General features: G+C 48.1%; 1 protein-coding gene across 13 annotated transcripts in view; it reads right to left on the bottom strand.

Annotated features, from left to right (window-relative positions):
- The window catches only part of FAM118A (family with sequence similarity 118 member A), a 41401-nt gene that overhangs the window by 28099 nt on the left and 830 nt on the right, over window positions 1–12472 (bottom strand). For 7 of the 13 annotated variants that reach the window (XM_059937157.1, XM_059937156.1, XM_059937151.1 and 4 more), the window contains exons 2-3: window positions 3246–3372; window positions 2203–2458 (exon numbers count right to left, since the gene is read on the bottom strand). In XM_059937157.1, the coding sequence (XP_059793140.1) occupies window positions 2203–2458; window positions 3246–3292 (303 nt within the window). In that variant the 5' untranslated portion in view covers window positions 3293–3372. Of the gene's footprint in view, window positions 1–2202; window positions 2459–3245; window positions 3373–5109; window positions 5188–12472 lie in introns of those variants that run through there. The other 6 variants (XM_059937149.1, XM_059937154.1, XM_059937148.1 and 3 more) reach the window with 5 other exon arrangements.

Genomic DNA, 12472 nt, shown 5'->3' with positions numbered 1-12472 from the left:
GCTCCCTCTTCCGACTCTCCTATCCCTGCCCGCTCGGGAGACCCCGCTGTTCCCGCTGTTCCCGGGGCTGGCCGTCAGTGAGCCCTCATCTTCGCGCGCTTCTGTGAGCCTTCGCCTCATTCTGCCCTGAAGACCGGCTCCCCACGTCCCTGGCACCCGCACACTGCGGACCAGGGAGGATGCGAGGGTGGCACCCGCTCGCTGCCGAGTCTCTGCAGCTGCGCGTCTGTCACAGCTCACGCTGGGTTCACACCCACGCGGCTGCTCCTTCCTATGTCACAGCCTCTAAACGCCTCCATCACCCTCCTCCAGCGACCTTGTCCCATCTCCGCCATCCACACCCCTAACCTTATCATGACCCGCAGCGGGACCCTTTCCAGAACCCCTGGCCCGCCTCTCCCTCCACCTGCCCAACTCTTAGCACCCCGGCTCCCAGGGGACTTCAACCCGCCAGGACCCATGGCACTGACCCACTGTCTCTCTCTCCCCCGCCAGCCTAACTTCCCCCATTACGCAGCCTAGATTCCATAATGTAACACTACAGTTACTCCTGAAATTCGCTTTCATCTTCCCCGCCCTTCCCTGGCTTTGCTGGAATCCTTGGGCAAAACCCCAACCCTCAGAAAACCAACTCTCCACTTACTCCGTACCTGTTCCCAACCCGCTGAACACGAGGAAAACAACCATTCTGACTGCCTCACTTGAACTCTTTTTTTTTATGGAAGTTCTCAAAAATACACAAAAGTAAAGAGGAGAATAAGATAAAGCTCCAAATATTCATCTCCTTGATTAAACAAGCATCAACCTAGCTGGCCTCTATTTGAACGAATGGCCTCATCCGAGGGGTCCTTCTCTGGTCCATCGACTCTGCCCCTTCCTCCCCTGACAGGGCTCAGCAACTTCCTTTAGAAAGGGCCCGAGAGCAAACTATTTTAGGCTTTGCGGGTCACACAGTCTCTGCTGCCAGTACTCAACTCTGCTCTGAAGCATGAAAGCAGCAGCCCTAGACATTGTGTAAAGGAACACAGAACTTTATTTACAAAAACAAGCAGCAGCCAAACCCTGCCCTATGATGCTAGTTCCCCTTATTAATACGACACCCATACCTGGCATCGTCACCCAGCTAAAACGACTTCCCAGACTCTGGTAAAGCCACGTATGGCCACATGTACAACTCCGGCCAATGCCATGAAAACAAAGTGACTTGCGTGTCAGCCCCCGTAAGGGAGGACGCACAGCCCCTCTGTCCCCTTCCCACTAGCTGGCAGGCACACATCACCGACGGCAGGAGTCGGGGCAGCTAACCTTGAGTACGAGGTGCGGGCTGCGCGGTGAAGACGGCGGAGCCATGAACGGGGGCCCGGGGTCCCCACACCGTCAAGCCCCTGCGCTCCCCTGGGGCTGCCCACCCAGATGTTTATGTGAGAAATGTAAACACAATCACAGTCAAGCCACGTACTTTTGGGTTTCTTTCTGCAGCAGCCGAAGCTCTGCGTACTAGTTTTCAGGCTTTCTTCTCGGTTAACTAACCCTCAACATCTCCCCACCCCAACTCTCAGATGCCGGCTATACTTCTTCAACACACCTAAGGGGAAGAAAGCGGCCTTGGGCCTCGGCCACAGCGTCTAGCTCCCTGCGCGCGTCCTGTGCGGTGGCGACCTGGCTGTGACCTGCGTGAGCTCAGCCCTTTCTGCACCCGCCCCACTGGCTCCAGGGCACCACTCAGTGAGTGTCCCCTGTATCACCAACCGCTCTTCCTCTGCTAGGTCCTTCCCACCTGCAGACAAAGAAGCTCCATCTTCTCCCATCTTACAATGTTTGGGAAGCCCTGGTCGTCTGAAGGGATGCGGCTGGCCTGCTTGGACCAAACGAAGACCTGGCTGCCCCGTCCCTTCGCTAAACGAGGGTGAGATCACCAGGCTGGTCCCCAGAGCAGCACGGCGACCTCCCTGAGACAAGCCCCCTATCCAGGTTCTGTTTAACATGGACTGTTTTAGGAGCCCACACTGTGCTCGGCACCCCGTCTGTTTAAAGGGACGATATTCTGATGAACTGAAAGATTTCTGGCTTGTCAGCCCAACTCGGTGAGAAACAGACACGATGCAGGCTTGGAGAAATCTAAACGCTAGACTCATTCACCAACCTGGCCCAGAGCCAAGGTGTCCCCAGTGAGACCTGACGCACTTGTGTGAAAAGACTTACAGGGGACATCTTCCGGATCAGGTCATGGGCGACAACCAGCAGGTCCCCGTCCTTGGTCACCTTCCTGCGGAACTCGGCCACATCCCCGGGGTGCAGCACCTCGAGCTGCTCCGCGGCCTCGATGATGGCCTCGATGCAGCTCCTCCACGAGCACAGGGCGGGGATCCCTGGGGCCACGGCGGCACTGACTCCTGTCCCGATGACCAGGAGCAGTTCCTGGGGCTGTTTCCGGATGAGGCTTTTTAAAAACTTTCTACTAAAAACAAGGGAGGGAAAGAATGAAAGCCAACATGGAAGTACTGCAACCACGAAGAAAACAATGTAGTCTGGGAACATCCGTGAGGCGTCCGGTCAAACACAGCCCGTGCTGGACACAAACACACACGCATCGTCCCCCCAGTTATACTAACCGCAAGACGGAGCCTGTGTACTTTTCTTTTTGTGTATTAATCTCACATGTTCTATCCTCATTCCTAAGGGACTTGGGACAGTATTGTCTTATTCATCTCGAGTCCCCCATAGTGTTGAGCACACATTTAAGTGATATGTATTTGTGAACAAGAAATCTCAGCAATTTAAATTCCTTTAAAACTGCAAAGAGCTTGTAGATACAAACTATGATAATAAAATGATCCCTGATTACAGGGACAGAAAAGAAAATTCCTGGCAAAATGCTGGTCCTCTGCAACCCACTCCCCGGCAAGCACCTCCTTCTCCTGCGTCACTTTACAGAAATGTAACCCGCCCACTCCCAGTCAGAGGTTTCTTTCCTGTGAAACGTGGCACCCCCAGCCTTAGACGTGACCCTCTGGTCACCTGCTGCTCGGTATGGAGGCCAGGCGACAGTCGCCTCCTTGGGCAGAAAGAGAGCTGCCTCTGCGAACGTTCCTTACTTTGGAGCAAAGGGTAGTTACCTGGCCCCGGAGATGCCCTCCCCAGCCGGTGTTCTCACTTCATTCACCCTCCCAGCTACCAAATAACATATAAGGAGACTTGTGATGGAAGCTATACACCTGTTTGAGGGTGCAGTTGACTTCATTTACCTTGATTTTTGTTCACTTCTGTTTGTTGTCTTTTCCACGGAATCCATCTGTGAATCCTAAAGAGATTCAGAAGCAATCGGTCAGAAGCGACTTCTACTTCCCAGATGAAAGTTCTTTTATTAGTACCCTGGAAGAGAGATGAGGTGGAATTAAAATCAAAGGTCCTGGAGCTTTCTTTAAATTAGAATAACTGAAAAGCATCGTATACAAAAACGTACATCCAAAATGATTCCTAAGCCCCCATTCCTAATTCTGTGACTTGACAGGCCAGGCAAAGTCTCAGACCCAGATTCTGCGAAGCTCGACACTGGAGGGAAGATGAAGGGAAACTAGTGTGAGGGAGCACAGGTGGTGCAGTGGCTCAGCGCTGGGTGTGTTCACTGCCCCTTCATGACTCTGCTCCAGAACCGCTTCCAGGTGACACGAACACAAACGACTTATCACGGAAGGAAGACAACGCAATGGCACGATAAAGTAAGCCACACACGGGTTTCCAGGACTATCCGAGCTCTCGAGGGTACCGAGCGGTGCACTAAGACGGACCACGACATGCCCAGCAAGTCTTCCGAGGAGACGCCAGGCCTCCCCTCGGCCGTACTGAAATCCAGTCCAAAGGAATAATCGAAGTAAAAGGTCAATTCTTAGCTTACATAAAACACGGCTCTCGAATCAGCTAGGTCTCTATTGCCAAACTATCTCCATGTTCTATCATTTTTCCAGAATCATATTTCCCCCCCCAATTCTCTACCTAACATTTACTGCAAAGAAGGAAATATACAGAAAAATAAAGATTAAAAAGCCCATAATCCTACTACCTACAAGCAATGACTGTTAGCACTTGTAGAGTTCCCTCTAGACTTTTTCCTTTAAAATTTTTACATCATTTGAGACCATAGGTCATATCCTACTTTTTTCATGCATTTTAATAAAAGCATTTCTCTTATGTTATTCAAAACTCTTCCTAAATATAAATGTAATAGCAACATACATGAAAGTCTATCTTACTGATATGCTATCACTTACTTTACCTACCTCCCCAATGTAGGGCATTACTGTAACACTCTGACAACCATCTCTGTGCACAAAGTTTTCATCTATTTTGATTATTTATTTAGGAGCGATTTCTGACAAGCAGAATTGCTCAGTTAAAGAATATGAACTCTGTAAAATATCTCAGCACATTATCGCCAAACTGCTTTCCAGAAAAGTGGTCAGCAGAATACGTAAGTGCCTGCTTTGCATAGCCTAACCAGCACTAATTGAAAACCACCTTTTCACATGTATAATCTCTTTTTTTTCCCCCTAAATTAGAATTAGGTCACCAAAAATAATTTTCCAGGGGAAGGAAACAAGGCTTAATCAGTCTATGAGCATCTTTAGATTTTAAAGCTAAACAGGATCGTAAGAATATCCCCTGGAAATGTATACAGAACTCTGTGTAGGTGCCTGTGCACATTTCCCACCACCCCCCCGCCCCGCCCCGGCTCATGGGAAAGGGTTCAGAGCGCCCTTCAAACTCCCAAAGGTGTCTGTGACCTTTCCCCAAATGTTAAGAGACCAGTCTGTAGGCGAGGAAAGTGCTGTTCCCTGATGCCTGTCACCTGCCCAAGGCTGGTGCTCAGCCCTAACTCCTTCCCGCTGTGGAGTTACTGTCTGAGTCATCAAAGGTCAGACTGTTTCATTTTTGTTTTTTTCTACTAGATATTTTCTAAGGTAAGGAATAAATATTGAGGTTTTCCACTATATTATATAATCCCCAGTATAAGCAACCTTGGGCCCCAGCCTGGAGATTTCAATGACTGACCTAACTATTCACCGATCCTCAGTTTTAACAGCTATGAAATAGGAAATCTTGCTAACTGACCGAGTTTTGAAAGCTTGGGAACCTCTCACAGGAAAGATGCTCCGGATTCAACCTCTGGAGTCACAGAGCTCAGGAGGCCGCAGACTTCCTTTCTCAACCTCCCACTGCAGGACGGAACTCAGGGTTCTTCCTGTTCAATCCTATATGAAAGGTTAATACGAGATGCTTACGGCTGACTAATCCAATTGCCCCCCAATCCTGCTCCCCCAAATAATCTACATCACTTGAAAATAGTTACTCCTTCCCATCTGGAAAGGAGTCTTTTACCTCATCCTGCTCTACAAAACATTTTAGAATTTTTTTTAAACAGTCACTGGTCAACCAATGACTTAAGAAATCACGTGCCCCAAACTGTCACCGTTGTGAAGAACTTTTAAAAATCTCTCTCTAGTTCTTTCAATTATTGTTCAGCTGCTTTTCGATGCTCCATGTATGTATGAAGATAGACACAAATGGAAAACCTCAACATTGAATTTACACATCTGCAAAAAAGTATGAACAAATTAAACTTTTCTGGGCTGGACTTAACTCCAAAATTAAGTGATTTCAAAGTTTTCCAAAAGAACAAGTTACCACTACAAGTACTGAGGCACTTATATAACAGGTGACAGCCTGCACTCCTGGGTGGTTTGCTGGCTTCAGCGCTCAAAACTCACTCTCCTCCTGAGCGTGATGAAGGCCTGGAGCCGGCTGCGCGGCGCTTCCAACAGAACCGCGCATGCTCCAAACTCAACAGGCAGGTGAGCCTCTAGACCTTAATACCGATGGGTGTCTTTAAGGATCAAAGTAGCCAACACAGAAAGTACCCAATTACATTAAATCTCAACACAATAACTATGTAATGATGAACTGCATAGCTGCCCATATTTAGACATTTACAGTTCATTATAACACTGCATGTTGAAAGACATTACCTCATTTCCTGTTCTTTCAGCAGCATAATTATCCGAGCCAAATCTCACAATGACTTAGAAAGTACCCCAAATCTCTCCTTGTTTTTAAACCAAGGGCCAAGCACGAGATCTCCCTCCAAAGCACTCAGTGCCCGATCCTAGAAGTTTCTGTAGGTGGGCAAGCCTCTGGGGTTCTGCTCCCATCCCCAACACCATTCCTCCAAGCCAGTCAGGTTCCAGACAACAGGAACAAAAGCCTTCAGAGACCTTTTAGACACTGCATCTTTTGGTTTCCTTGGTGATGGTGTCGTCACCACAGTTTGCAGGCCCAAAGCCAAGTCATCATGGCAACCCATTTTCTTTTTCAAGGACCTATCAGCATTTTCTGAAAGCAAAATCAGGCCCCAACACAGATTTGTATAAGCAGTTCCTGTCCTTTTTATTTAAAGCCATGAATAAAAGTCTGAATAGGATATTTTCTGCTTAAAATCTGAGATCATGAGTATTTTATGAACTTCAGAGTAGCCAGAGACTGCCTTATCCTTTGAATCCCTAGCGTCCAGCACTAAATAAATGTTCACCAAACTGAGTCTAATGCAAAACAAAATGAACTACAAACACCAAACTTGTTATTTACAGCTAGCAAAACAAAGTCCCGCTCCCCAGCTCCCTAACTCCACCGCGCCGGATTGTCAGTGACCTCCCCGCCCCCGCTCCATCGCGCCTCCTGGTCCCCTGGCCCTTGTGTAGTCAGTCCTGCTCTCACTGACTCCGGGCTTGGTCATATGACTTCTTTGGCCAATGGGATGTCGGCAAACAAGCAAGCAAGCATTTGATAAGCACGCTGACACTGGAGCCTGCCCTCTTGGAACTCAGCCTCCTAAAGCCCGGTCTAGCCTCCTGGACGGCCACCGATGGAGAGCACACCAGCTGACAACCCAGCACCATCCACTCGACAAGCACGCAAGGCTATACGAGGGACCGCTCAACGCCAGGCAAGCAGCCAGATAACCAAAACTGCGTGAGCGACCCCAGCTAGGCCAGCCGGAGTCCTGCTGAACCAGGCCCACGTGCTGATCTACAGAACTGGCCGTTCTTTGAAGCACTCATTACCGTTCTACACAGCCAGAAAGAGCAGAGGGATGGGAAAAAAGACAAAAGTATCAAGACCAAAAAAAAAAAAAGCACAGATCAATGAGTGAAAGGGTCCATAAAGTTTTGAGGGGGAGGGAGAAAATATTCATCAATAACAGTATTTTAGGGACTTCCCTGGTGGTCCAGTGGGTAAGACTCTGCGCTCCCAACGCAGGGGGCCCGGGTTCGATCCCTGGTTGGGGAACTAGATCCCACGTGCATGCCGCAACTAAGAGTTCGCATGCCACAACGAAGATCCCCCATGCCAAAACTAAGACCCAGTGCAGCCAAATAAATAAATAAATATTTTTTAAAAAAGAATAGTATTTTATTACAAGTAGCATAATAAAAAACTTAAAACGAATCACTTTCTATTATAAATTACACCTTCACTTAAGTACAAACCCTGAATTAGAAGTTTCCAGTCTGTGGGACCCTGAAAAATATTCTTAAGAAAACTTCTTAACTTCTTCCTATAAATAATCACATGGGTTTTGAGTGGTATAAAAGAGCATGGAGATGACAACTCCCAAGTTGTACAGCCCCAGATTACAATGAAGGAAGAGGGGCCTACAGTAGACATACGCTCAAAATATATTCCTTACACAGGGACATCGCAAATGTTCATGAAAATTTCCAAATGCTCGCTTTGAACTCACTTGAACCCAATCCATAGTGATGGAATAAGATCCCCCAGAATTTGTGGAAAAAGTCAGGTCACTGTGACTACAAATGACTTGAGTAATGTAAAGGCCTGGCAACACAGCTAGCTCTGGTATTACCACTCTGCTACTGTTACAGAAGTAACCCACACTAAGAAATGATTTATAAATCTGCTACTCACAGGAGACAGGAGACCTGAAATATTAATACTAGTATTAAATGTAATCCCTGTAGCCAGTGTGGTTCCTAAGGACTGGAATGTCCTTAAATGAGGCCAAACCAATTGCCCTGCGACTACACCCAGGCAGGTGTGGAGGCCTCCGGCCATAAAGCAAGCTCTTCCCAGCTCCATCAGCACATCGCAGAGGAGTGCCTGGGGCCATAGCTCACTGACACTGACACACCTGGTCCTTAACATCATCCTCCTTGCCCTTCACACTAACTTGATTCCCTCAAACTGCCTTTTTCATGGCAATCTGGTTCCCCATGTTGACTTGGGAGGGGGGGGGGGCCACAGAAGCAGAAATCATTGGGCAACAAGAGGAAGTTTTCAAGTACATTTGACAGACTTCTAACCACTAATGAATCATCTGGGATCTGGTTGGTAGAGGTATTTCTGGCGAGTTTGGTTAGCATAAGTAGGTTCACCTGAGCTGAAAACAAGGTGCAAATGGACAAAAATTAAGCTTCCAGAACTGCAAAGGAGAGGCTTGCCCTGAAACCACAACACCTGGGGCTCTGGTGGAGAAAACACAGGATCTGGAGACAGGAGACACCACCATATCCCCAGCCCCGAGATCGCTCTGAACCTCAGTTTCCGAATCTGTCAAATGGGAATGCCACCATCCACATCGCTGACTGTTGTGAAGATTTTGAGTGAGTCCAATATCTGAAAGGCACTTAACCTTAAGATGTTTATCTATTACTATAAACCACCTCAGCAGCCAGCTGCTCTCCCTCAGCAACAGGAAGCTTTCGGTTCAACACTACTTCTCCACAGTGACATATTCATTTAACCTGGATTCTGGTAAAACTTAACCCAGTCATTACTAGTAAGAGATCTTCAGGATGAATTGTTTTCTTCAAGTTACAGGAAATACAAAACCTTAATTTGAAAACATGCTACTTAACGAATCACTTTTTATTCAGTCAAAATAAACTGCAGGGGGAAAAAATCCTTATTTTGTAATGATCAAAATGTGTTCCTTTGCTTCTTGAAACCAGTGCCTCCAAACAGAGTTGCTTGGGCACATAAGCTCAAACCAAGAAAACAACAAAACCCGCCACTAGTAAAAAATTTAAAGGCCACAATTTAGTTCAAAAAGCAACATTAATTACTGACGCTTTCTACGCCCCTATTAGATTCAAGGGCAAACACTAAGCACTTTACATGCATTCTCATGTAAAGCTCTCAACAACCCTGTGACGTGGCTCTTATTATTACCTCTCACCTGGCCAACGCTGACATTAAACCCTTTTAAGAGGCCAACCACCATGCTAAATGGAGTCTTGCACGTTTTCTCCAATCATCAGTGCAGCTCAGGAGGGCAAGCAAATATACCTGACATTTTACTAGGAACACTGCCAACATGTGAAGTGGTTACTGGTTAATAGTTTGTCCATCAGCTATGACATGCTGCACAACTCAAACAGACACGTTACTTAACAATAAGCCAATAATGGCTTATTAAAATGCACCAATGCAGAGGCCAAATGCTGAAGCACCAGCATTTATCCATCCCAAGAGGAATAAGAGATGTTCTAGAAAGTAAACCTCCAGTGAAATCTAAAATTATAGAATTTTAGAGCTGGAGGGATCTTAAAGGTTCTGCGATGTCAAATACCCTAAATAACAGGTGTGAAAATTGAGACTGAGAGGCAGTGACTTGGTCAAGGTCCCCTAGGGAGTCTGGGGACAAGCTATAAACTCATTCCTGGCTTATGTCCCATAATCTTGCCACTATCCCGGGCACCAGCTGGTCCACTGTGACCCCAAAACTTCATGTAAGGTACTCATTTGTACCTCTTTTTACGACCTATCTTTACAAATACCAAGCCACACAGTTTGGCTGATCTGCAGGTTCACCTGCTTCCTTGCTCCATTCATTTTCCAGAAATGCTAAGAGAAACAGCCAGCATTAGGAAGATACTAGAGGCAGCAAGAAGAAGCCTCGGGCAAAACAACTAGCTCACAAGAGCTTTCTGTTTGCTCCCGGCTGGCAGCTTATCACACAGCTGTCCGTGTTAACTTTAGCAGGGAACAGATAAGGAGGGCTCAGCTGGGAAACAAAGCCACCACTGGAGAGGACTTCATTCTCCTGGGAAACAGACCTTGAGGCTCTTTGAGGGAGGAAGTAGGATCCAGCAGAAAGAGTCCAGGCTTAGAAGTTAAACAACCGAGTATCAGCTGTACTACTTAATATGGGGTTGAGTTACTCTGTCTCTCTGAGCTGTATTTCCTTCATCTGTAAAAAAGGAATAATATCGTACATCTCAGGGTTGCTGCAAACACTAAAAGGGGTAACACTTAAAACAGCAGAGCCCACGACAGTGCGATCCCCACTACACCATATGCACGCGATGGGTATCCTTCCTGGATTTAATCAATTGAAATTAAATAAAATTTAAAATTCAGTTCCTCGGTCACACTGGTCACGTTTTAAATGCTTGACAGCCACACGTGTCGAGTGAACTGGACAGCACAGATCGAGAACACTTTCATCACCACAGAAAGTTCTACTGTACAGCGTCACTGTACCAGGCGAGTCTCCCTGCCCCTCACCCAAGTCCAGACCTCAGCAAACAAAAGTCCTGTGGATTTATTCTCAATCGATCTCTAATCCCTACCCTCTGCCATGCCTTGCAGTCCTCACAACTTGTCTGGACTGACAGCCAGCCTGCTTCCGGTTTCAGCCCCTCTGGTCCCACACTGTCTCCAAAGTGACGTTTCTGACACAACACATCTGAACTCGTCTCTCCTTCAAGGGCTTTCCAGTTCCTTCAGGACCCCCAAGCCCAGCCTCCAAACACTCCGTGATCTGGTTCTACTTCTGAGACCCAGCCTCTCCTCTCCCTGCCCACTGTGCCTGCCACATGTGCACCTCCGGGGTGGATGCTGGGCTCACTCTGACACACAGTCACCCTGAGGAAGCCCTAGGTGACCTATGGGCAAAAGACCAAAACCTCCCCTAAAAGGACTAACAAGTTCCCAGCGTCAGTCCCCAGGCAGAAGACGGTGGGCTGAGACAAGAAAGAGCTGGAAAGGTCTTTTGGGTCTAGACTTTAAGAAGCTTAGCCATGCTTGAGGAAGCCAAGGTCCCCGCTGGCACCACCCTGGTCCAGGTCACCTCCACCTCTCATGTGGTCTTGCTTCCTCCAAACAATTCTCCCACACCAGACCCAGCAATTGTTCAAAAACACAAAATCCCTCTTCACGCCCCTCCTCAAACCCCTCGATGGCCCCCCACTCCCTTCAAATACCAAATCCTCCACCGGGCTTCAGGAGCTCCTCTTGCTTTGGTCCTGACTACCCTGGCCCAGCCCGTTCTTGCCACTCCACGCCTGAAACCCCGCCCTCTGCCAAGCTTCCCAGTTTCCCCCATTCTGGTCTCCTCCATCCGGAACACCTCCCTCACTCCTCTCCACTGACCAACGCCCACCTTTCTTCAGCTGGGAGCTGGACCATCACTCACTCAGGGGGATGGGAGAAGCAGTAATTCAAGAAAGGGCCAAGGGCATGGTGGGCCTCAAGGAACAAAGCTGGATTCTTCCCACTTAGGATTCCCTCTAATAGCCCCTGAGGACCTTGCTCATTAAGGAGGTATTACATCTCCAGCCACCCCCCGCCCCAGGATGAATCTATGCTCCAGCCCACCTCTTGGTTTCCAAAATCTCATGTGCTTTGTGGCACGCCTCTCCTTTTCACATACTGTCCCTTTGCCTGGAGTGACCCTGGCAAACTTCTTGATTTCAACCTTCAAGAATCAGCTCACCTATTACCTGTCACTTTTCCTCCCCTCCAAGAAGCCCTCCATAACACCCCTTCCTGAGAATCTGACCCTCACCCCAGCTAAGTTCAAGGCCATATAAAAACTACCTATGTGCTTAATTACCCCCCTCCATCGTGGCCCTGAGAGCAGGGGCTGTGTCGTCTCTGGCTCCAGTGCCAATTCCTGGAAACTTAGTCTTTTGGGTCTAGACTTGAAGAAGCTTAGCCGTGCTTGAAGAAGCCACGGTCCTCACTGCCACCACCCTGGGTCGAGGTCACCTCCACCTCTCATGTGGTCTTTCTTCCTCCAAACAATTCTCTCCCACCACAGCCATTTAAAGAAAAAAAAAAAAAATTAGCTCCATGAATGACAACATCAGGAGACAAGCTCAAAGCGTCCTGGTCCGCCCCGAGCCGCTCACCTACGTAGCTGGGCCACCCTGCACCACATCGGATCTGTTTTCTAGGCGCTTCTGTGGAGCCATGAGTCTCACCGCAGAGCATGAAAATTAAACCCTGTCCTGCTCTGGCCTCAATGCAACAGTAAACACGACGCCACGGCCCGCGCTGAGATCACACCCCCTACCTGGTTACAAAGAGTCATCAGGTGACTCATATGCCTCTACTTCTTTTATATTATCAAGAATTCACAAACCCCCAGGAGCACTTTCACGGACGCCCCATT

Source organism: Balaenoptera ricei, chromosome 10, assembly GCF_028023285.1.
Source record: "Balaenoptera ricei isolate mBalRic1 chromosome 10, mBalRic1.hap2, whole genome shotgun sequence".
NCBI lineage: Eukaryota > Metazoa > Chordata > Mammalia > Artiodactyla > Balaenopteridae > Balaenoptera > Balaenoptera ricei.
Note: the sequence above shows the minus strand (reverse complement) of the source record. Positions and strands in the feature narration are given on the sequence as shown.